We start from the raw sequence: 26,066 nt of genomic DNA on the forward strand, positions 1-26,066 counted from the left end.
TGGCAGAGAACACCGTGTGATTTCTAGGCAAAAGGTACCTACAAAAAGATGGAATTTAATTAGCTAACTAAATAAGATCGGAGGGGTGTTTGCGTGCCAAAAAAACTACTGCAAAATGCCATCCAGTACTATGAGTATAGAGCCCTCTACGCCAACTACCAAGTTCAAAACTCAGCAAATAAGTGGAAATGTCATTCAGACATTGTAAAGAAACAGAACAGTTATACAATTATAGAGTTTAGTAGAACGGTGAAGGAAAAGGTTTATTTCTTCCGTTTGTTGTTGCATTGCTGTAAAGTCAACAGCTGGACTGCTCCTCTAAAACACCCACAGGAAAGGGGTCTCTCCCTTTTTAATTAGACTCCGACCCAAGCCTTTATCTCATACCACCTACATATCTTCTGTACTGGCCCCGGATCAAGCCTTGGAAAATCAGCCATGTTTGTCCAAGCCCTGGAGCATTACCGAAGCTACGTTTCAGTGTGAAAGGGATATGTGTCACACCTCGCTACACACATGCACGCCACTCTCCCTCATCCTGCGGCACGTAAATATTATCCAATCACTCACTCGTGTGATGTGACACAAGTGACTCGCGATATTATGAGTAGTTATTTTGAAATGTTTTACAGCATTTGAAAATGGGCCTTTGCTTGAAACAAAGGCCACACAATGACACAATTCAACCATAGAGCACACAATACAACACTAGAAAAAAATATCTACAGTTTATACTTCTTTCCATCCCCATGCCACTCCCCTATTTCCTCAACCTGGATTGTGTTCATTAGGTACCAAACTGAAGAAAACAGCCTGAACCAGGTAGGGACTACCTGGACTTCTCCAATAAGAAACACTTATTTTTCCTTTTCGAAAACTGCTACAGTGAGCCATACTCAACATTACCGAAGTTAAATGTGGACCAGTTCAACTTGGACCTTCTCTTCCACCACCACACATATGAGAATACATTTAGGACATATGGAGCACTGCTGCGAAGTCATGTTGGAATTACAATTGTCACCGGAATAAAACATATTTTAAAACAATTACAAAATGCATAATTTCTATGTTCCCATAAACATGAGTACATTTCCTAACCCCAGAAACCATTTAACTGAAAACTAAATATCAAAGAAAATCTACAAAAAAGGCAACCACTTGTAGTACAAAAGAATCATGGGACTAAAAGTTGTGTTTTGATTAATATTCTACAGACTTTCTTAAATTTTGTACACAGAGAATATTTTTTTTCATGTAAATGAGACATCCAGGCAGGTGTATTTGATCTTTACTTGTTCGGCCAGTCACCAGTTGGGTGAACCACAGCTACGGCAGCATTGCAACCACAGTATTTCCTGTTTCTCGCAACAGATGAAAGGGTCTAGTGAATCTGAGCTCAGAAAGTGTTGCATATGTGTATTCGTGTGGCCTGTCTTGTTTGAATGTGCTCTTCCTGTTTCAAGAGTCAGTATACTGTAGCTTGGTTGAAGCAGCCCCTGACCAGAACCAGTTTATACGTGTTTCCGTATTAGTCCAGGACTTCTCTCTCCGCGTAGTGTTTTGTGCTGGCTAAGGAAATTTATGGCCCATCACTGGAAATGCCATAGTCCTCCTCTCAGGGCATTACAATTCAGTCACCATTGGCTTTACCAGAAATGGACACTGGCTTGGCTTGACAGTATAAATCATCCTCATCAATAGTCTTTCCCTCCTCAGCATCTTCCCCTTGAAGGTTGAGAACATGATTCTCTATGAACAGAAGAAATATGATTTTGTTGGGAATGACGTGTTGTTTAGAAAGCCACTGGACACTGGCAGCAGTATCCGGAGAATGGATTCTGGAATATCTGAACGAAGGGATGGCTGGTGTAGGACAAACTTAAAGATGGAGGAGGAAGAGCAGGAGGTGGGGGAAAAGGCACACGTTGCTTTGTCATCCATCCTTCAGCACACCTGAGATCAGGAGAAAGAGGTGATTAATGATAAGCATTGATTACGCAAAGACCGCAAGAACAACGATAGGAAGACAACCACAGTTCCAACACCACCTTCAAAAAATATTACCAAAACAGCTAATTATTTCATTAAACCAAATGGATTCTCAACACATAAGGGACAATCAACCACAATCTGTGTAGTTCTATCAAAATACGGTCAGGAGCACATCCCCGTACCTTCTGGTCAGGCATCATGCCGTTCCCCTGCAGTGGGGTCAGGTGACTGCGGAGTAGAGCGCCCCCTGGCCTGTCGTGCTCACAGAAGATGGTGCCATTAACGTAGTGGAAGCGGTCGCCCGGCACCAGCCGGTTCCTACAGGTGGCACAGGTGAAACACTGCAGAGGGAGGGACAAAGGAAAAATGGAGGAAGGAGTTGTTTAATGAAACAGTTTAAGAATGAGCAACAGAAGCTTGGGTCAAATTGCTGTGTCTAAGGGCCCTTAAATATTTAGCTTTTGCAGATCTGTTGGGGTCGGGCTTTACTTTCAGGCTGAAGTTAGTCTTACCTTGAGGTGGTACACGTTGCCCTGTGCCCGCATCACCATCTCACTGGCAGGGATGGACTGGCCACAGGCGCTGCATGCCCCGCTGTGCCCGAACAGCCTGCGGGTCAACCCAAACAAACTGTCAGACAACTACAACCACTTACCCTTCAACAGATTGGGAATATGAGGCGACTTGGTCAACGACAATGATGCTGTGGTTCAGTACCACTCTCGGCCTTCAACAGCTGATTCTATTCAGCTTACCTTTTCCCAATCCTAACTAGAACCAACTCAAGCAATTAATTCTAAATAGTTCTCAGAGCAGTGGTTGAAGTCATGAATAAAGCAGGTGTCCAGAAGGACTAAATGGGAGGGATGCAGCATGGAAATAGTGCCGGTGGTGGTGCTGCGACTCAGGTCTTGTGGTGCTCAGCCGGAGAATACAGATTCCAGGTGGGGGGGGGGGGGGTTGAGCCGTAGATAAAGTCCATGGCAGGTTACTGGGAGAGCCCGGAAATAGGTTTCAGCTGATACTGGTGAGGAACCCGGATGAAGGATTTTTCTTCACGAGTCAGTGAATATCTTTTGTAGGTGCCAGTGATAATGTCGGTTTGGTGTGAGGTGTATAAAAACAATGTGATCCGCTATAGGACTATTTTTGGTGAACTACATATTGCCTTGCGCCTGTCAAACACTTAGCCTTCTCCTTGGAGCGTGACCAAGTAAGTAAACTCAGCAACAAAAAAAAAATGTGGGTGAACGTGTCTTAGACATGCTGCAAGGAGGCATGAGGACTGCAGATGTGGCCAGGGCAATAAATTGCAATGTCCGTACTGTACCTAAGACAGCGCTACAGGTAGACAGGACGAACAGCGTCCAAACCCACCGTCGCTGGACCAAACAGGACTGACAAAAAGTGCTCTTCACTGACGAGTCGTGGGTTTGTCTCACCAGGGGTGATGGACGGATTCACGTTTATCGTCAAAGGAATGAGCGTTACACCAAGGCCTGTATTCTGAGCGGGATCGATTTGGAGGTGGAGGGTCCGTCATGGTCTGAGGCGGTGTGTCACAGCATCATCGGACTGCACTTGTTGTCATTGCAGGCAATCTCAACGCTGTGCGTTACAGGAAAGACATCCTCCTCCCTCATGTGGTACTCTTCCTGCAGGCTCATCCTGACGTTGACCCTCCAGCATGACAATGTCACCGGCCATACTGGTTGTTCTGTGCGTGATTTCCTGCAAAACAGGAATGTCAGTGTTCTACCATGGCCAGCAAAGAGCCCGGATCTCAATCCCATTGAGGATATCTGGGACCTGTTGGATCGGAGGGTGAGGGCTAGGGCCATTCCCCCCAGAAATGTCCGGGAACTTGCAGGTGCCTTGGTGGAAGTGGGGGTAACATGTCACAGCAAGAACTGGGAAATCTGGTGCAGTCCATGAGGAGATGCACCGCAGTACTTAATGCAGCTGGTGGCCACACCAGATACTGACTGTTACTTTTGACCCCCCCCTCCCCCCCCCCCCTTGTTCTGGGTCACATTCTATTTCGGTTAGTCACATGTCTGTGGAACTTGTTCAGTTTATGTCTCAGTTGTTGAATCTTACGTTCATACAAATATTTACACATGTTAAGTTTGCTGAAAATAAACGCAGTTGACAGTGAGAGGACGTTTCTTTTTTTGCGGAATTTACATGCGACTTACAAGAAACCTTCACACCACATTTAGTACAGACTCCCCAGAGCCAATTGGACCATCTCTCAGTGCCCCTAGCGTGTAAACAGTTAAACCATTCAGTCTTAATAGGAAGCCTCTTTCCTGCTTTCATTACACCCTCTTCCTTGTGACGCCTACCATACCGGTTTTGGCTCCCCCTCTATACTCTCTCCCTTGCCCTATTGATCTTAATCCAAACAGTAAATTAATAAGCAAGTGCCCGAGAAGAACCCTGTTCTCCCTAATTAAAGCTCCCTCTCCCTTTATCGGACCTCATTGGCACCGGGTCACTTGGCAATGAGGACCCACCAACTGTATTATACATATTTGATATGCTGCGAATTGCATACCGGTATGCGTTACAAATGTTTGAGGATGGACCTTGAGCGTGCATGGACACAAGGTCCTGTCCACGAGTGTGCACTACGTGTGACAATCGTTAAGCAGCAGTGCAGAAAAAAAAGATACTTTTTAATATTAAATGGTGACGATCCATATGGCTAATTAACATATTTTGGTGGCAAAAACACTTATGCAAATCCCAATCATTCTCTGATGGTTGCAATGAGGAGTTATTGGCACAGGCGTCAAGGTGAAATTGAAGCAATACATTGTACATTGCATTTCGCAACCATACATACTTTGTATATCACATATACTGAACAAAAATAAATGTAACAATATAACTAAGTTACAGTTCATATGAGGAAATCAGTCAATTGAAATAAATAAATTAGGCCGTAATCTATGGATTTCACATGAATGGGCAGATCCACCCACTGCGGCTCCAGGCCCAGCCAATCAGAAAGGCTTTATTATAGACAGATATACTCCTCAGTTTAATCAGATGTCCTGGTGGCTGGTCTAAGACGATCCCGCAGGTGAAGAAGCCGGATGTGGAGGTCTTGGGCTGGCGTGGTTACACGTGATCTGCGGTTGTGAGGCCGGTTGGACGTACTGCCAAATTCTCTAAAACGATGTTGGAGGCTGCTTATGGTAGAGAAAGAAACATTAAATTCTCTGGCAACAGCTCTGGTGGACATTCCTGCAGTCAGTATGCCAATTGCATGCTCCCTCAAAACTTGAGACATCTGTGGCATTATGTTGTGTGACAGAACTGCACATTTTCAAGTTGCCTTCTATTGTCCCCAGCACAAGGTGCACCTGTGTAATGATCATGCTGTTTAATCAGCTTCTTGATATGCCACACCTGTCAGGTGGATGGATTATCTTGGGAAAGAAGAAATGCTCACTGACAGGAATGTAAACACATTTGTGCACAAATTACACGTTTTGTGCATATGGAGAATGTCTGGTATATTTTATTTCAGCTCATGAAAAATGGGACCAACACATTGCGTTTATATTTTTGTTCAGTGTAGTAGTGAAGTATAAGTGCTTTATTAATTCCACTGGGAGTGGCTTTAAATCCTCTGAACTATTACTGGACAAATGTACAAAGTGCCCAGTGTCTCTGCACTATCCAGGAGGCCTCCCTCCGTGCGGGCGCTCTTGGGCCGTGGGTTTTCAGACTGCTCCGGATCTCCCCCAATGTTTGCCCTGGAGAACGCTAGTGCGTGGGCAGTGCCAACACAGGACCCACACAATCCCTTGTCTGTGTTAGATCAGCCAGCCTCTGACGCGTGGGTGCGCACACACACACCAGAATTTGGACTTTGATACCAATACCAGGTTTAGTATCATGATACTCAATACCAAAACGATACCACAGCAAAAAAAAACAAAAAAAAACAGATTTTTCATTATCAAAATGAAGTGGATTGTATAAAAAAATAAAAATTGGATGTTCTAAGTCCACAACAATGCTTAAACCACATGTGATGGAGTTTGCAAAACAAAATGGCCACTGGATTGATGCAAATTCTGCCAAGTAGGCATAACTACAAAGTAGCCTCAATTGAGAAGGCATTTGTGAAAGCCATTTCATCTACCTAAAGATGGTTAGCCTATCATTAGCATCGCAAACGGCTACACAAGTTGGTAGACAATTGTGATTTTTTAAACGCCGATACCGATTATTGGAGGACCAAAAAAGCTGATACCGATTAAATCGGACGATTGTTTTTATTTATTTATTTGTATTAAATGACAATTACAACAATACTGAATTAACACTTATTTTAACTTAATATAATACATCAATAAAATCAATTTAGCCTCAAGTAGATAATGAAACATGTTCAATTTGGTTTAAATAATGCAAAAACAAAGTGTTGGAGAAGAAAGTAAAAGTGCAATATGTTCTATGTAAAATATGTGCCATGTAAGAAAGCTAACGTTTCAGTTCCTTGCTCAGAACATGTGAACATATGAAAGCTGGTGGTTCCTTTTAACATGAGTCTTCAATATTCCCAGGTAAGACGTTTTAGGTTGTAGTTATTATAGGACTATTTCCCTCTATACAATTTGTATTTTATTAACTTTTGACTATTGGATGTTCTTATAGGCACTTTAGTATTGCCAGTGTAACAGTATTGCTTCCGTCCCTCTCCTCGCTCCTCCCTGGGCTCGAACCAGCAACACAACGACAACAGCCACCACATCGAAGCAGCGTTACCCATGCAGAGCAAGGGAAACAACCACCCCAAGGCTCAGAGCGAGTGAAGTTTGAAACGCTATTAGCACATGCTAACTACCCAGCCATTTCACTTCGGTTACACCAGCCTCATCTCGGGAGTTGATAGGTTGGAAGTCATAAACAGCGCAATGCTTGACGCACAATGAAGAGCTGCTGGCAAAACGCACAAAAGTGCTGTTTGAATGAATGTTTACGCACCTGCTTCTGCCTACCACCGCTCAGTCAGATTTTATCCAACACAGGACACGCTAGATAATATCTAGTAATATCATCAACCATGTGTAGTTAACTAGTGATTATGATTGATTGTTTTTTTATAAGATAAGTTTAATGCTAGCTAGCAACTTACTTTGGCTTACTGCATTTGCGTAACAGGCAGTCTCCTTGTGGAGTGCAATGAGAGAGAGGCAGGTCGTTATTGCGTTGGAATAGTTAACTATAAGGTTGCAAGATTGAATCCCCCGAGCTGACAAGGTGAAAATCTGTCTTTCTGCCACTGAACGAGGCAGTTAACCCACCGTTCCTAGGCCATCATTGAAAATAAGAATGTGTTCTTAACCGACTTGCCTAGTTAAATAAAGATTAAATAAAGGTGAAAAAAAAATAATAATAATCGGCGCCCAAAAATACTGATTTCCAATTGTTATGAAAAATGTGGACTACAGGAAAAAATAGGACCGAGCACACCCCCATTCTCATCGATAGGGCTGCAGTAGAGCAGGTTGAGAGCTTCAAGTTCCTTGGTGTCCACATCCCCAACAAACTGACTTGGTCCAAGCACACCAAGACAGCCGTGAAGGAGGCACAACAAAACCTATTCCCCCTCAGGAGACTGAAAAGATTTGGCATGGGTCTTCAGATATCTCAAAACATTCTACAGCTGCAACATTGAGAGCATGGTTGCATTACTGCCTGGTATGGCAACTGCTCGGCCTCCAACCGCAAGGCACAACAGAGGGTAGTACGCATGGCCCAGTACATCACTGGGAACAAGCTTCCTGCCATCCAGGACCTCTATACCAGACGGTGTCAGAGGAAGGTCCTGAAAATGGTCCAAAACTCCAGCCACCCTAGCCATAGACTGTTCTCTCTGCTACCACATGACAAGCGGTACCAGAGCGCCAAGTCAAGGTCCAAGAGGCTTCTACCCCCAAGCCAGAAGACTCCTGAACTTCTAGTCAAATGGCTACCCAGATAATTCACATGGCCACTCCCCTCACCACTGCCACTCTGTTGTCATCTATGCATAGTCACTTCAATTAACTCTACCTACATGTACATACTACCTCAACTAACCGGTGCTCCTCCACATTGACTCTGTACAGGCACCCCCCCGTATATATTGTTATTTTCTACTGCTCCTCTTTAATTACTTGTTACTTTCATCTCTTATTCTTATCCATCATTTTTTAAACTGCATTGTCGGTTAGGGGCTCATAAGTAGGCATTTCACTGTAAGGTGTAATGTTGTACCTGTTGTATTCTGCCCATGTGACTAATAAAATTGGATTTGATTTGAATTAGAACCACAGTAATATAAAATGGTGGCTATTTAAAATAATCCTTTGCCAATTAAGCCTATATGAATTTGCAGAAAAACAACTTTCACATGATCAGGCTATCCTATCAATCAATGGATCCTTCACAAGCTAGCATGCACATCACATTTTATTCAGGAAATGTATTTTTCTAATTAGTTACAATTCTAGTACAAACCGTTTTCCATGTTGTGGTATTGAAAAGTACATAAGTTTCAGTGTATGCAACACACACACACATACACACGATTGGGCAAGAAATTAAGTCAAACCGAGTAGGAGCAATGCAGTGGTGATGGAATTGGCTAATGTGTAGTCTATTCCCAGTTTCCTCTCACCTTACGCAACTCCTTAAGGGTTTGTCATCAAATGCCTAAAAAGTAGTGAGACAGTTGGTCATGTCTTGAGAGGTTAGAGAGTTGCTGTTAAAAAGCCATTGCTTCACCGGCCCCACACACAACCCTGGTGTGTGCCTATACCCCTTCCGTAACACCCTCCAGTCGCTCTAATCCTGCCATGCCCGTTTGGATTCACACACCAACACCTGGTGCCTTTATGTGTGCGCAGACAAATTCCTCCATTCTTCCACCTGTTTCAAAGCTGTCTGTGCTTGTTTGGACAAACATTAAGACTCATCACACGTGATCAGTTGTGGAAAGTGGATTTCTGTGGCACTTTTAATTTCCATTTTCCATGTCAAAAATGGTGGACGATAGCTAAAACATCTGAGACTGTTAACCTACAAACTAAAGCCATTGCAGACTGCTGTATAACATTCAAATAATTTCTCACACGGAATTCTGCTTTCCCCATATCTATGTCACCCTAGTATGGTTGATTGCAATCAAATCTTTCCTTTAACTACATGACCAAAACAGAGGCAGACACTACACCTGGCCTACCGGAGGTTAAGCTATTACCGTGTTGCGTCCACCCCAGTCCTTTCTGATTTGAATGCTGCCTCCCCTGACGCTCACCTGATGTAGTCGTTCTTGCAGAGGATCATGCCCCCTTTGCTGTAGCAGGTGGTGCCGATCTCACCCAGCTGGGCGTGGCAGCAGGAGCACTTGAGGCAGCGCGTGTGCCAGTAGCGCTCCATGGAGAAGAGTAGGAAGCGGTCAGCGATGCGCCCGCCGCAGCCTGCGCAGGACCTGCCTGACGAGCTGCCGCCTGTCACCGCCACGGCTGATGCCTCCACCCGGCTGTTCACCATGGCTGGCCTGGAGAGAAGACCGGAGGGGGAGATAAGATTGATAACAACAAGGGTGGGTGAATGGAGAAGTGTGTCTATTCTGCAGCACAAAATTTGAGCTTAATATGGACAGACGTTTAAGCCTACAAAACACCTGTCATTAACAGTCAAGGCAAAAATACGACCACTAACATAAACCCATCGTGAATCTTTATTTCAACTATGAGTATTTGGTTGATGCTTCTACCATGTGAAGGAGACTCTATTCCGTAAACCACCAGAACATTCAGGAAATGTAGCTTCCTTGGGAGCGTTCACAAGAGCTGCCACTCAATCATCCCTGTTATCAGGGTCTTCCTAAATAAATCCGTGCCATACATTACACACACCTGGAACGTGTGTGGCTAGGAGAGAGAAGCCTCAGACAGGAAAGAGGCCTCTGATTTCCAAATGTGAGTATTGGCACCGTAACCATTCGGGTGGTTCAGGGTCTCCCAGGCAAAGAGCTTAGGCCTAATTATTTAAGGAATATGGGGGGCGGGGGCAGTTCCCTGAAAAAACATGCGCCTTTGAACTGACTGGCATCCTAGAAAGCAGTTGTCCCACGACAACCTCCACACAAACAGACCTCTTCATTGACACTTCAAAATAAGTCCCAGAGGAGAAGTCTTTGATGTTGCAGAGTGCTGCTTACTGAATAAATGTGGTTGGGTTGCATTGCAGAGTGGAGCTGTGTAGACTATAGTCGACAGAGGGGTTGGTTTTTCAAAAAGGTTTTCACTAGGGTTACAATGTAGAAAATAGTAAAAATGTATCTTTCCAGTGTCTGTTCATTTGCCCATCTTAATATTTTATTTTTATTGGCCAGTCTGAGATATGGCTATTTCTTTGCAACTCTGCGTAGAAGGCTAGCATCCCGGGGTCGCCTGTTCACGTTGAGACCGATGTTTTGTGGGTACTATGTAATGAAGCTGCCAGTTGAGGACTTGAGGCGTCGGTTTCTCAAACTAGACACTAATGCACTTCTAGACACCTCCCACTCTTCTTTCTATTCTGGTTAGAGACAGTTTGCGCTGTTCTGTGAAGGGAGTTGTACGCAGCGTGGTACGAGATCTTCAGTTTCTTGGCAATTTCTCGCATCTTTGTCCCCATGTGCAGTTGCAAACTGTAGTCTGGCTTTTATATGGCAGTTTTGGGGGCAGCGGCTTCTTCCTTATTGAGCAGCCTTTCAGGTTATGTCGATATAGGACTCGTTTTACTGTGGGATATAGATACTTTTGTAACGGTTTCCTCCAGCATCTTCACAAGGTCCTTTGACGTTGTTCTGGGATTGATTTGCATTTTTCACACCAAAGTACGTTCATCTCTAGGAGACAGAACGCGTCTCCTTCCTGAGCGGTATGACGGCTGCGTAGTCCCATTGCATAGTATTGTTTGTACATATGAACGTGGTACCGTCAGGCGCTTGGAAATTGCTCCCAAGGACGAACCAGGCTTGTGGAGGTCTACAATTTATTTTCTGAGGTCTTGGCTGATTTATTTCGATTTTCCCATGATGTCAAGCAGAGAGGCACGGAGTTTGAAGGCACAGTCAACTTTGTGTATGTAAACTTCTGACCCACTGGAATTGTGATTGTGAGTTAAGTGAAATAATATAATCAAAACAATTGTTGGAAAAATGACTTGTGTCATGCACGAAGTAGATGTCCTAACAAACTTGTCAAAACTATAGTTTGTTAACAAGAAATGTGTGGAGTGGTTGCAAAATGAGTTTTAATGACTCCAACCTAAAAGTGTGCGTAAACTTCTGACTTCAACTGTATATAATGTGGGTTCTTGATGTAATGATGCCAAATAACATTTTGCGCTACAAGTGCAACACAGCATTCCTAACCTAGCCCACAATGTCTGCTGTGTGGGTCGAGCAGTCATTTGAAAGAGCAAGAACATTTCAGAGAGACAACTCAAAAGGTGAAATCCATTAAACGCCAAGATAATGGAATTCATTGTCCTTGACAATCAACCGTTCTGTCGTGGGTGATGTTGGCTTTCGCCGACTGGTCGAGCACCGGTACACATTGCCCTATCGGAGTTAGCTTCACAACATACTATGGAACGCCGTTTGAGTCTTTGAGTGTCAAAAAAAGATAGGTCAAATAACACTATTTTACACATGAAATAAGCTTTTAATTTGACATGGAAAATAACAGTTCTATTCTAGAATCTTGTGTGTTCTAAATTTGCACGTGCACGCCAAGCGCCACCACTACTATCAGTAGCACTGTCAAAGCTGTACAATAAGTCTGCAAACAAGCAAACACCGGCCACAAACGATGCGTTTACACTACCGCGTTGAACAAATGCTTGATTACTGACCGCAACTTCTGGGGTACCTAGCTAGCACTAATACAACCAGACTGAAAACAATGACCAGTAAACTGCATTTTCGTAATTCTTAGCAATGATTTAGGAATCCTTGTGAGTAAGATTTAGCTAGGTAGCCACTTGTTGTTCACCTATTGAAATTGAACTTCAGTTAATGAAAATAAATAGCTAGGCAGCTACTTAACCCTGTTGCCCAAAGCTAGCGTTGTAAGCAGCCAGCTAGCTGGCAGGTGAGGCTTGACCGGACCGGACTGTGTGTGAAGCTAGCCACAATAAGGATTAGGCACAATTGTGGAATTTGCAGTTTGCCTTCAAAATAAAAAGTACCTCTTTGAAAGTGATGCAGAAGGTTACAATTGGTGGAATCATGCCATATTTAGACTAGATCATGTTAAACAAAGTTGGAACGTGAAGCAATGAAATGGGGTATCAGTCTAGTCGGTGACACCCACAGAACACAACTGTGAAGAGCCTATTGTGTGTCTTGACATTCATATTGCACTGTACAGCTTTACCTAAGGATTGGGGATCAATGAAATGGGCTATCAGTCTACTCAATACCCAATATATTTTTTCCCAATGTCCTCCTCAGAGTTAGACTATGTTCAATACACAAAGGTTGACAATAAATGTGGCTCAATTCAGTTGTTTCAGAGTCCGCAATAATAGCTACGATGCTAATGTTCTCTGGCGTCATGTCATTGATCCACAGGTAAGGCTGTAATTATCCACAGGTAAGGCCCTCAATGCAATTCTAAAGTATAATACAACCAGTGTGATTTCAGATGTCAAATAAATAAATGGTCTTTTGTTGATTTTATATAACATTCCAATCTCATTTAGCATGATCTATTCAATTATGGCATAATTCTACTATGTATTAATTTGCATCACTGTCAATGACATACTTTTATTTTGAAGGCTAACCGCAAAGTTCACTATTGTGGCTAGCTTCACATAGATGGGTCGGACCACCATTAATCAAATAAGAATGGTCTTATAAATTAGGGTTATTTTTGTTGACACCTTGCTATATAGTTAGCTAGCTAACTATAGCTACTAAAACAGAAGTAGTTTTGATATGTTTTTGGGGAAGAACATTGTTTGCATCCATGAGCGCCCTTTTTTTACTTTTTTTATTACCAGCACTGTAGGTGCACGAGACAACTTTACCAGCATCATGGCATTGGTATCAATTAATCGTTGTGACATATGAAATATGAGTGATATTGATTACACTGTGTAATAACTACGTAGAAATGTATGAAAGCGTTAAATTGTCACGTGCAGTCAATCAGGTCCTGATTGGTCAACAAGCGTATTTGTCATGTCAAATAGTGTTATTTGACACAAAGACCCAAACGGCATTCCATAGTATGAGAAATCCTTGTTGAGAATGAAAAGACTGAACACAGCAAGTAAGTGAAAGAAATAAGTTTTGATTATGTTTTACTGGTCATGGGGACATACGTAAATGCCAACAAAATAGCATTTTGGTCAGTGTGTGTGTGTAACACCTTTATTTAACTAGGGAAGTCAGTTAAGAACAAGTTCTTATTTACAATGACACATACCCCGGCCAAACCAGGACAACGCTGGGCCAATTGTGTGCCGCCCTATGGGACTCCCAATCACAGCCGGAAGTGATACAGCCTGGATTCGAACCAGAGACTGTAGTGACGCCTTTTGTACGGAGATGCAGTGCCTTAACACACATGGACGCAGCGGTCTAACTATTTAACTGTACTAGAATGCTTAAAAGGGCGCTACATTTTTTTATAATATCGTTATTGTATATTTTGGCAAGGAAAATATTGGATATCGGTATCGGTCAAAAATCTCATATCGGTGCATCACTACCGGAAATACTTTTTTGTAGGTTAGGAAAATGAACGTAGCAGGTTAGGAGAAAAAGGCAAAGATTAGGAAAAGGGTTTGCTAAAATGCTGTGTGTGCTAGCTCTGGAATAGGTTAAATACACAAACTCTGGACTGCCGAGTACAGTCCTCAGTTACAACACTCACTACCAAGTTCCAAACTGCTTCTGGAAGCAAAGTAAGCAAAATAACTGTTCATCAGGCTCTTCATGTAATGGTTTCCATGGCCGAGCAGCCGCACACAAGCCTAAGATGACCATGCACAATGCCAAGTGTCGGCTGGAGTGGTTTAAAGCTCCCCGCCATTGGACTCGAGCAGTGGAAACGCTTTCTCTAGAGTGATGAATCACGCTTCACCATCTGGCAGTCCAACAGACTAATCTGGGTTTGGATGACAGGAAGACGCTACCTGCCCCAATGCATAGTGCCAACTGTAAAGGTTGGTGGAGGAGGAATAATGGTGTGGGGCTATTTTTCATGGTTCGGGCTAGGCCCCTTAGTTCCAGTGAAGGGAAATCTTAACGCTACACCATAATGACATTCTAGACAATTGTGCTTCCAACTTTATGGCAACAGTTTGGGCAAGGCCCTTTCCTGTTTCAGCATGACAATGCCCCAGTGCACAAAGCAAGGTCTATCGAGATTGGTGTGGAAGAACTTGACTGGCCTGCAAAGAGTCCGGACCTCAACACCATCGAACACCTTTGGAGAGAATTGGAATACCAATTGCAAGTCCTGCCTAATCGCCCAACATCAGTGCCCAACCCCGCAGCAATGTTCCAACACCAAGTGGAAAGCCTTCCCAGAAGAGTAGAGGCTGTTATAGCAGCAAAGGGGGACCAACTCCATATTAATGACCATGATTTTGGAATGAGATGTTCAACGATCAGATGTCCACATACTTTTGATCATGTAGTATATATGGAATGGCTGAGGTTCCCAGAGCAAATGTTTGAAAACCCCTGGGGTAGAGTTCCTATACAGTATGCAAACATTTCCTGAAGTACAAGTTAACAAGTCCTATGCCTCAGTTTATTTCTGGGCAGCTGGAAATGTGCCTATACAACTAGTCTCGCTTGACTCCAAACAGATCATACCATGTATCGAGAAGACACGGCAGACAATGTTCAACCGAAGGGGCTAACAGGCTGCCCTTAAATGAATGATTATTTCCCTGTAAGCTTGACTTCGTCTTCATACTGAAGCCTCCAAAGAACTGCTGCAGTGCAGCTACGTGTGAGTCTCAAATGAGTGCACAAGTCAGGGCTCCATGCTTCGACCACAGTTGTATTTTGCGACCTTTTGACTTGGCTGTGGGAGTTACATTTTTAATTGGTCACACTGGTGCGAGCTGTACATTCCACCTGGTCACCTCCAATCAAAACATTACATATTTTTAGGCGGAGAAGACCATGATTTGGTCAAACAGTAAAGTGCATTAATCCTGTAATGATAGTGTCCTCCCTTCCGCAGTGCAGTTTCATACTGTATTGACATATCAAATACGTTTTTGAAATATGGAGCTGCGCATCGGCCATTGCGAGCGCACTAGGCATCATTGAGTCATATTGAACTAGGTAGGAAGTCAATTAAATGTATTGAAATCAATAGAAAATGTATTACATTTGCCCAAGTTTATAATGAAGACGAACAGAATACAGCAGGTAAAATTGTGTGTCACAGGCACCAAAAACAAAAAGGTGTAGACCTTACTGTGAAATGCTTACTTATAAGCCCTTAACCAACAATGCAGTTTAAGAAATAAGAAAATATTTACGAAGAAAGAAATACAAAAAATAAAAATGAGGCTATATACAGGGGGTACTGGTACCAAGTCAATGTGTGGGGGTATAGGTAAGTCGAGGTAATTTCTACATGTAGGTAGGGGTAAAGTAACTATACATAATAAACATCGAGTAGCAGCAGTGTAAAAAAAAAAATTAAAGGGTGGGGGGGTGTAAATAGTCTGGGTGGCCATTTCATTAATTGTTCAACGGTCTTATGGCTTGTGGATAGAATTAAGGAGCTATTTAGACCTAAGACTTGGCACTCTGGTACCGTTTGCCGTGCGGTAGCAGAGAGAACAGTCTATGACTTGAGTGACTGGAGTCTTTGACAATTTTTTGGGCCTTCCTCCTACACCGCCTAGTATATAGGTCCTGGATGGCAGGAAGCTTGGCCCCAGTGACGTACTGGGCCATATGCACTACCCTCTGTAGGCCGTCTCATCATTGTCAGTGACCAGGCCTAGCACTGTTGTGTCGTCAAACTTAATGGTGTTGGAGTCGTGCTTGGCCACTCGGACGTGGGTAAACAGGGAGTACAGGAGGGGACTAAGCACGCACCCCTGAGGGGTCTGAGGATCAGCGTGGCAAATGTGTTGTTACCCATCCTTACCATCTGGGGGCGGCCCGTCAGGAAGTCCAGGATCCAGTTGCAGACGGTGGTGTCTAGTCCCAGACACCTTAGCTAAGTGATGAGCTTTGAGGGCACTATGGTGTTGAACGCTGAGCCATTTATTTTTTTATGACACCTTTATTTAACCAGGTAGGCCAGTTGAGAACAAGTTTCATTTACAACTGCAACCTGGCCAAGATCAAGCAAAGCAGTGCGACAAAAAAACAGAGTTAGCGAATTAATAGCAGTCTCACATTGGTGTTTCTTTCTTTTGTCCAGGTGGGAACGGGCAGTGTGGAGTGCGATTCAGATTGCGTCATCTGTGGATCTGTTAGGGCGGTATGGGAATTGATGTCAAGCAAAGAGGCACTGAGTTTAAGGTAGGCCTTGAAATACACAGATACACCTCCAATTGACTCAAATGATGTCAATTAGCCTATCAGAAGCTTCTAAAGCCATGACATCATTTTCTGGAATTTTCCAAGCTGTTTAATGTCTCTGGGATATGTGGGAAGGTAGCATCCCACCTGGCCAACATCCAGTGAAAATGCAGAGCGCCAAATTCAAATAAATTACTATAAAAATTAAACTTTGATGAAATCACACATTCAATATACCAAATTAAAGCTACACTTGTTGTGAATCCAGCCAACGTGTCAGATTTCAAAAATGCTTTACTGCGAAAGCAAACGATGCTATTATCTGAGGATAGCACCCCAGTAAACAAAGAGAGAAAAGCATATCTCAAACCTGCAGGCGCGACACAAAACGCAGAATTAAAAATATAATTCATGCCTTACCTTTGACGAGCTTCTTCTGTTGGCACTCCAATATGTCCCATAAACATCACACATGGTCCTTTTGTTCGATTTAATTCCGTCAATATATTACCAAAATGTCCTTTGACTACAAAATATATCAAAAGTTAACTGTAAGCATTGTCCAAACATTTCAAAATACTTTTGTAATACAACTTTAGGTATTTTTTTATGTAAATAATCTATCAAATTGAAGACGGGATATACTGCGTTCAATACCGGAGGAAACCAAAGTGGAGAGTGATTTCAGGTCACGCACCTCTAACAAAGAGCACACTTCCCTCGAGCCTCATTCTGAACCGTGTTACTTCTTTATTTCTCAAAGGAAAAACCTCAACCAATTTCTAAATACTCTTGACATCTAGTGGAAGCGATAGGAACTCCAGGAAAGTCGATTAGAAATCTGGATTCCCAATGGAATCTCATTGAAAATAGTTTTTTTTTGGGGGGGGGGGGGGGGGGAGATTCAAACAGTTTTAGAAACTTCAGCGTGTTTTCTATCCAAATCTACTAATGATGCATATCGTAGCTTCTGGGTCTGAGTAGCAGGCCGTTTACTTTGGACACGCTTTTCATCTGGTCGTGAAAATACTGCCCCTTCTCCCAAAAAAGTTAAAGGCACAGTCAACTTAAACTTCTGACCCACTGGAATTGTGATAATATAAGTGAAATAATATCTAAACAATTGTTGGAAAAATTACTTATTTACAACAAATTCTTATTTACAATGACGGCCTACCCCGGCAAAACCCAGATGACGCTAAGCCAAGTGTGCCGCCGTATGGGACTCCCAATCATGGCCGGATGTGATACAGCCTGGATTTGAACCAGGGACTCTAGTGATGCCCCTTGCAATGAGATGCAGTGCCTTAGGCCGCTGCGCCACTCGGGAGCTCAAAATGGATGGATGGCTTGGCTTATTTTGTATTTCAAGGTATTGAATTAGTATATTAGTCATTTACCATTCGTATTCTCGGACTGGAAACCTTATTTACAGAGTTCAATCTAATTTTTCAAGTCCTTGTTTTAAAAAAATGATATTTTGGAGATGATTTCATTTTCAAATAACCAAAAGTGAGCGGTTGTAACCTAAATCAAGGGGAAAAGCCATTTTTGAACACGGAGTGAGACAATTAGGCCCTTTAAATGGTTGAAGATGAGCGAGAGCTGTAAAACCAGTTCAGATCTAAGTATAACTTTTGTAAGACTGACACCTTTAGTGAGAGGTCTAATGCTTTAACTTTTGCCCTCCGAATTCATAATATAAATAGGCCCATATGCACCTTCATCAGAAGAACCGCAACATGTCAACTTGATTATTTAGCAGACATCACTTGCTTATTATTCAGTCAACACACACTACCGTTTTTGAAAACCTACTAATTCAAGTGTTTTTATTTGTACTCTTTCTATATTGTAAAACAAATTGACATTAACACTATGAAATCACATGGTAACCAAAGAAAGTGTTAAAAACATAGTTTGATTTGTTTATGACATGCTTCAAATAGCCACCCTTTGCCTTGACAGCTTTGCACACTTGGCATTCTCTCAACCAGCTTCATGAGGTAGTCACCTGGAATGCATTTCAATTAACAGGTGTGCCTTGTTAATTTAATTTGTGGAATTTCTTTCCTTCTTAAGGCATTTGAGCCAATTAGTTTGTTGTGACAAGGTAGGGGTGGTATACAGAAGATAGCCCTATTTGGAAAAATGACCACATACATATTATGGCAAGAACAGCTCAAATACGCAAAGAGAAACAACAGTCCATCATTACTTTAAGACATGGTCGGTCAATATAAAAAATGTCAGGTTTCTTCAAGTACATTCGCAAAAACCTTCAAGCGCTATGAAACAACTGGCTCTCATAAGGACAGCCACAGGAATGAAAGACCCAGAGTTACCTCTGCTGCAGAAGATAAGTTCATTAGAGTTACAGGCCAAATAATTGCTTCAGAGTTCAAGTAATAGACATCAACATCAACTGTTCAGAGGAGACTGCGTGAGTCAGGCAGGCCTTCATGGTCAAATTGCTGCAAAGAAACCACTACGAAGAAGATACTTGCTTAGGCCAAGAAACACGAGCAATGGACGTTAGACCGGTGGAAATTTGTCCTTTGGTCTGATTCTGGTCTGGTCTGAGTCCAAATTCGAGATTTTTGGTTCCACCGCTGTGTCTTTGAGACGCGGTGTGGGTGAACTCATGATCTCCGCATGTTTATTTCCCACCATAAAGCATGGAGGTGGTGTTCTGGTGTGGGGGTGCTTTGCTGGCTACACTGTCTGATTTATTTAGAATTCAAGGCACACTTAACCAGCAAGGCTACCACAGGATTCTGCAGCGATACGCCATCCCATCTGGTTTGGGATAAGTGGGACTATCAGGTTTTTCAATAGGACAATAACCCAACACACCTCCAGGTTGTGTAAGGGCTATTTTACCAAGAAGGAGAGTGATGGAGTGCTGCATCAGATGACCTGGCATCCACAATCCCCTGACCTCAACCAAACCGAGATGGTTTGGGATGAGTCAGACCGCAGAGTGAAGGAAAAGAAGCCAACAATTGCTCAGCATATGTGGGAACTCCTTCAAGACTGTTGGAAAATAATTCCAGGTGAAGCTGAAAATGCCAAGAGTGTGCAAAGCTGTCATCTATGCAAAGGGTGACAATTTGAGAAATCTCAAATTGGAACACTTTTTTGGTTACTACATGATTCCATGTGTGTTATTTCATAGTTTGTCTTCACTATTATTCTACAATGTAGAAAATAGTAAAAATAACAGAAAACCCCTTGAATGAGTAGGTGTTCTAAAACTTTTGACCGGTAGTGTAGAACTTAAGAGCAACATGGAATATAATTGCCTGCTTCACCCTCATCATTCAGTTCATTGAAATTAAATTTTGAAGTCGTGCACAATTATCAGTTTCTATTTGTTTTTTTTAAATCACCCATTCATTGTCAGGTAGACACATTTAGCACCTTGGGACACAAAAGCATAATCAGTTCTCTAACTCCCCCTTGCGGTGGTCTGGAGCAATGAAGCAGTGACTTTTTTTTCTCCACCTTTATTGGTACATGGTACCGTACTAAACCACAAATAACCTTTAAATCCCGCAGCATAAACTCAAAACATTTAGCTGAGCAACCACTGTATAAGCGTACGGATTTGTGTCCCACTCCTTGAAAGCGGCAGCTCTAGCCTAGCTCGGTGCGGATGTTTCCTGTAATCCATGGCTTCTGGTTGGGATATGTACGTACGGTCACTGTGGGGATGATGTTGTCGATGCACTTATTGACGAAGCCAGTGACTGAGGTGGTATACTCCTCAATGCAATTGGATGAATCCTGGAACATATTCCAGTCTGTGCTAGCAAAACAGTCCTGTAGTGTAGCATCCGCATCATCTGACCACTGCCATATTGAGCGAGTCACTGGTACTTTTTGCTTTAGTTCCATAAAACAGCAGCCATCCCCTCCGGCTCCATTATCACAGATCAGTGATTCGTATTTCCTGCAACTTTCAGTAGAAGCAGCGGCACGGGACAGCCCGTCTCATCGGTGTGTGCGCGATGCACGTACGTCTACCACTGTAGCCGTTAGTTCTCATTTGCATCGCTGTCTTCTGATAGATGGACAAAGCCTTTCGTAAAAACCTTCTCATTAACTAGAAAATAGCTTATGCCTATTGAGAGCAAAAACCTGAAACGGGGCTGGTGCCATCAAATGAAAAAGGTTAAGTACAGGAAAACGTTAGTCTGGAGCCCTGAAAATAAAAACATTTTAGCATTCCTTGACGTACCTGCAACAAGTTGTGGCAGCACAGTGAATGTATTTGCACAGCGAACGCAATCACACAGAGACGCACACACCTGCAGAAATGTCGACCGTACACTAAGAGACAAAATAACGTCACAAAAATATAAAACTAATCTCTTCAACGCAAATAAACATTTAATAATCTTTTGCAGCACAAGAAAAAATCAGACTGAGCCTGAGGGATGTCATCATCATCTTCAGAGGGGGAGATACTTCAATGCAGAGCAACACTTAGGTTGGAGCAATTAAAACTCATTTTTCAACCACAAATTCCAACAATTGCATACAGACAGATTATTTCACTGCATCACATTTCCAGTGGGTCAGAAGTTTTCACTAAGTTGACTGTGACTTTAAACAGCTGGGAAAATTCAAGAAAATGTCATGGCTTTAGAAGCTTCTGATAGGCTATTTGACATCATTTGAGTCAATTGGAGGTGTACCTGTGGATGTAAAGCAAGGCCTACCTTCAAACTCAGTGCCTCTTTGTAAGACCTCATAAAAAAAAATTGTAGACCACCAGTCTGATTAATCTTTGGGAGCAATTTCCAAACGCCTGAACGTTACCACGTTCATTTGTACAAATAATAGTATGCAAGTATAAAACACCATGGGACCACGCAGCCATCAAACCACTCAGGAAGGAGACGCGTTCTGTCTCCTAGAGATGAACGTACTTTGGATCAAAAGGTGCAAATCAATCTCAGAACAACAGCAAAGAACGTTGTGAAGATGCTGGAGGAAACTGGTACAAAAGTATCTATATCCACAGTAAAACGAGTCCTATATCGACATAACTTGAAAGACTGTTCAGCAAGGAAGAAGCAACTGCTCCAAAACAGCCATAAAAAAGCCAGGCTACGGTTTGCAACTGCACATGGGGACAAAGATCGTACTTTATGGAGAAAAGTCCTCTGGTCTGATGAAACAAAAATATAACTGTTTGGCCCTAATGACCATCGTTCTGTTTGAAGGAAAAAGGGGATGCTTGCAAGCCAAAGAACACCATCCCAACCGTGAAGCACGAGGGTGGCAGCATCATGTTGTGGGCATGCTTTGCTGCAGGAGGGACTGGTGCACTTCACAAAATAGATGGCATCATAAGGGAGGATAATTATGTGGATATATTGAAGCAACATCTCAAGAGAGTCAGGAAGTTAAAGCTTGGTCGCAAATGGGTCTTCCAAATGGACAGTGACCCCAAGCATACTTCCAAAGTTGTGGCAAAATGGGGACAACAAAGGACAACAACGTCAAGGTATTGGAATGGCAATCACAAAGCCCTGACCTCAATCCTGTAGAAAATGTGGGCAAAACTGAAAAAACGTGTATGAGCAAGGAGGCCTACATCCTGACTCAGTTACACCAGCTCTGTCAGGTGGAATGGGCCAAAATTCACCCTACTTATTCTGGGAAGCTTGTGGAAGGCTACCTGAAACATTTGACCCAAGATAAACAATTTAAAGGCAATGCTACCAAATACTAATTCAGTGTATGTAAACTTCTGACGCGCTGGGAATGTGATGAAAGAAACAGAAGCTGAAATACATGACATAATTCTCTACTATTATTCTGACATTTCACATTCTCAAAATAGAGTGGTGATCCTAACTGACCTAAGACCAGGGATTTTTACTAGGATTAAATGTCATGGAATTGTGAAAAACTGAGTTTAAATGTATTTGGCTAAGGTGTATGTAAACTTCCGACTTCAACTGTATATTAGCCTAAATGGGACTTAGACAAGCTTATCTCCCCACTGAACACACTAGACACCCACCTAGTTTGGAGGGCACAAGGACTTAGTGTTCCTTCTTATCACCTCCCAGCAGAACACCGTAATACCGATCTGTAACCAGAGCCTTTTGCTAAAAACAAGGTAGGGCATTTCTCCAGGCAAAGGAGCATCTTGGCTTTCTAAATACAAAAATGAGAAAGGGGGGTTAGGAAAGTCTACGCAAGCGTGTGGGTGGGGGGGGGGGGGGGGGTGACAGAGTTATATTTGTTAAGATTAAAGTTTGAGTCTGCCTGGCACTCTGTCCTTGACTAGACTACTTACGCTCTTTCCTCTGATAAACTGGAGTCATTATCGAGAAATAAGCGTATGTGGGCTCTGATTTGTAATAACCTTGGTCTCCGTTGCAGTGTTTCATGATAAATGAATTATCAAGCAAAACAAAAGGTTAGTGAGGAGAAGAGACAGCGCTGTTCCGCTCTAGTAATAGACTGATTAAAAACAGAGGCTAATGAGGAGGAACACAATACCGTGGCTGTCTGAGTACAGACTGATGGATTGCATCTGGTTTCAGGTTGACAGAGCAAATAATAGTTCACTTGCCGAGACACAATTGCATTTGGCTCTTCTTCATTGAATTATTCACTTGGGGAGAAATATACTGAACAGAAATATAAATGCAACATGTAAAGTGTTGGTCCCATGTTTCATGAGCTGAAATAAAAGATCCCAGCAATGTTCCATATGCACAAAAAGCTTACTTCTCTAAATGTTGTGAACATATCTGTTTACATCCCTGTTAAATGAGAATTTCTCCTTTGCTAAGAAAATCCATCCACCTGACGTGTGTGTCATATCAAGAAGCTGCTTAAAAAGCATGATCATGACACAGGTGCACCTTGTACAATAAAAGGTCGCTAAAATATACAGTTTTGTCACAACACAATGCCACAAATGTCTTAAGTTGAGGGAGCATGCAATTGGCATACTGATTGCAGGAACGTCCACCAGAGCTGTTGCCAGATAATTGAATGTTAATTTCTCTACCATAAAATGCCTCCAACATAATTTTAGAGAATTTGGCAGTACATCAAGTACATCCCACATGTGACCACGCCAGCCCAGGACCTCCACAGCCAGCTTCTTCACCTGCGGGATTGTTTTAGACCAGCCACCTGGACAGCTGATGAAACTGAGGAGTATTTCTGTCTGTAATAAAGCCATTCTGATTGGCTGGGGAATGGCTGTGTCCCTGCCCAGTCATGTGAAATCCATAGATTAGGGCCCCATTTATTTATTTAAATTGACTGATTTCCTTATGAACTGTAACTCAGCAAAATCATTGCATTTATGTTTTTGTTCAGTATACATTGACGGGTTTCCTTAGAAGTGGGGAGCTGTCATGTTATCCATGTTCAATTTGATGCTCGTCTCCCAATCATTTAATCTTCTTATATTGCAAAGCTTCTTTTCTTACCTAGGTAGTATAGGCCTATATAACCTTATTTTCTCAACATATGGTGAGTACTAACTGTTTTATAAGACCACCAGGCATTTTGTAAGCTAAGGCATGTTTGCCTTATCTTGTTTAAATTCAATTCATGTGCATCAACAAGTCATATATATCAGTGGCTCAGTTCAAATGTCACATTTGACCAGTCACTCTTTAGAGAGGTATTGCTCCCTCTGCCTTAGGTAAACCTACACTAATGAAAACCTGTCAAAACCCAACCCCCCAGTTTAAATGAACAAATAATCCGCTCACAAGCGAGGGGAAGTCGTTTGTAATTAAAAGCATGACTGTAACATTAACAGCCACTATAAATAGTACCAGTACCAATAGCAGGCCTACAGTGAACAGTGGTCAGGCGCGCTTCCCACCAAGGCAGATTAGCAATATATCCTTCTCGTTTAATAATGCGCTCAAGGGCCATAACTACACCCATCCCAGCTTCATTAAAAATGGTCTCCTTTTTAATTACCATTACGGAGCACAACTCCCCATTGTATAAGTGCTCTCTTGCAGCTGTGATGCAGTCAAATCAAGGCACCCACCCAAGAACAGCATGGAACAACCGTTAAGAGATGTGTGCTACGATGAGTGGTACAAGTGAGTCATGTTCTCCACTTTCACCACCGGAAAGAGGGAAATGTATCACGGACGAATAACTTACGCTCACGAATCTGTCCGAACATGTCAGACATAGGCTAGAAAACGGGACCAACATGTTCTAATTATAGCCTTAAATGCATTATGCATTATTACTATGTACAAGTCTAACAGTCGTCCGAACCTCACAAGCTGCTTCTTTGAACGATATTGGACTATGGAATTTTTTTTTACAAAAGTGGATAAATGGCATCCGGTGCTCACCTTTCCGTCGTGGTAGTTTATGTGAAGTCAAGGCGAAGAAATGATCACGGTGGTGGCGCGTGTCACAACACGAGGCGTAAGCGAATTCAACCAATTCGTGGACTGCTGCAATGATCGACTGTTGCTATTCTCAAGATGTAACAACTTCAAACAGTTGCTTAGTATTCCGTTTGGAGATCATGCAGACTAGTCCAGAAGTAGGCTAAATCTGTTTCCTTACTGTGTTGGCCGACTTCATGGATTTCAAATAGGCATGTGAACCATTAGGCTACATATGGTGAATGAAGTAATTGTCATGTCAGCCAGTCGAGCTCTGTTAAAAGAATGTGATTCTTGTTCATGGCTATACACCGCTTTGTGATATGAAGGCGGAGCTACTCCCTACACGGAACCCAAACCGGCTGCGCGCGTGCGCTATCGTGCTTACATGTATTTTGTCCCCCTACACCAAACGCGATCACGAGACGCAGGTTAAAATATTAAAACAAACTCTGAACCAATGATATTAATTTGGGGACAGGTCGAAAAGCATTAAACATTTATGGCAATTGATATAGTTAGCTTGCACTTGCTAGCTAATTTGTCCTATTTACCTAGCTTGCTGTTGCTAGCAAATTTGTCCTGACATATAAACATTGAGTTGTTATTTTACCTGAAATGCACAAGGACCTCAACTCCGACAATTTATCCACACATAAAACGGCCAACCGAATCGTTTCTAGTCATCTCTCCTCCTTTCAGGCTTTTTCATCTTTGAATTCATATGGTGATTGGCATCTATATGGTGATTGGCATCTTTCATAGTATTACCACGTCAACCGGCAACAGTTTGTCTTTCAATCACCCACGTGGGTATAACCAATGAGGAGATGGCACGTGGGTACCTGCTTCTATAAACCAATGAGGAGCTGGGAGAGGCAGGACTTGCAGTGCGATCAGCTTCAGGAATAGGAATGAGTTCTATTTAAGCCCTTGGCAATGCAGACGCTCGTTTGTGCGGGAGCAATGTGGGTGCAATAATTGAATGACATGGATTTCTAAATTTATTTTGCGACGCTTGCGCACGCGACATGTCCGGTCCGATCAGCATGTTAGTTCAAAGCCAACAGGGAACACACATTTAA

The 26,066-nt window shown here is 42.6% G+C and overlaps 1 protein-coding gene across 2 annotated transcripts; it reads right to left on the reverse strand.

Annotated features, from left to right (window-relative positions):
* On the reverse strand, positions 1-25,629 carry LOC110509526 (LIM domain transcription factor LMO4-B). 2 transcript variants are annotated; one of them, XM_036967793.1, is made up of 5 exons: positions 25,595-25,629; positions 9,320-9,562; positions 2,508-2,604; positions 2,178-2,336; positions 1-1,956 (listed from the first exon to the last, which is right to left on the reverse strand). In XM_036967793.1, the coding sequence occupies exons 2-5, from the start codon at positions 9,553-9,555 to the stop codon at positions 1,948-1,950; spliced, it is 501 nt and encodes a 166-aa protein (XP_036823688.1). In that variant the 5' UTR covers positions 9,556-9,562; positions 25,595-25,629; the 3' UTR covers positions 1-1,947. The 2 variants fall into 2 exon arrangements, with proteins under 2 accessions (XP_036823688.1, XP_021446121.1); XM_021590446.2 differs by lacking the exon at positions 25,595-25,629 and adding an exon at positions 24,943-25,312.
* Between the last annotated feature and the right edge of the window lie 437 nt (positions 25,630-26,066).

This window comes from Oncorhynchus mykiss, chromosome Y (assembly GCF_013265735.2).
Source record: "Oncorhynchus mykiss isolate Arlee chromosome Y, USDA_OmykA_1.1, whole genome shotgun sequence".
In the NCBI taxonomy this organism is placed as follows: domain Eukaryota; kingdom Metazoa; phylum Chordata; class Actinopteri; order Salmoniformes; family Salmonidae; genus Oncorhynchus; species Oncorhynchus mykiss.

Bases quoted from the DNA above. Each gene is read 5' to 3' on its own strand.
- LOC110509526 (XM_036967793.1), bottom strand. From the start codon at position 9,555: ATGGTGAACAGCCGGGTGGAGGCATCAGCCGTGGCGGTGACAGGCGGC. The intron at 2,605-9,319 runs GTGAGCGTCAGG...GTTGACCCGCAG, and splicing joins TGCAAGAACGACTACATCAG to GCTGTTCGGGCACAGCGGGG. The intron at 2,337-2,507 runs GTAAGACTAACT...CTCCCTCTGCAG, and splicing joins GCAACGTGTACCACCTCAAG to TGTTTCACCTGTGCCACCTG.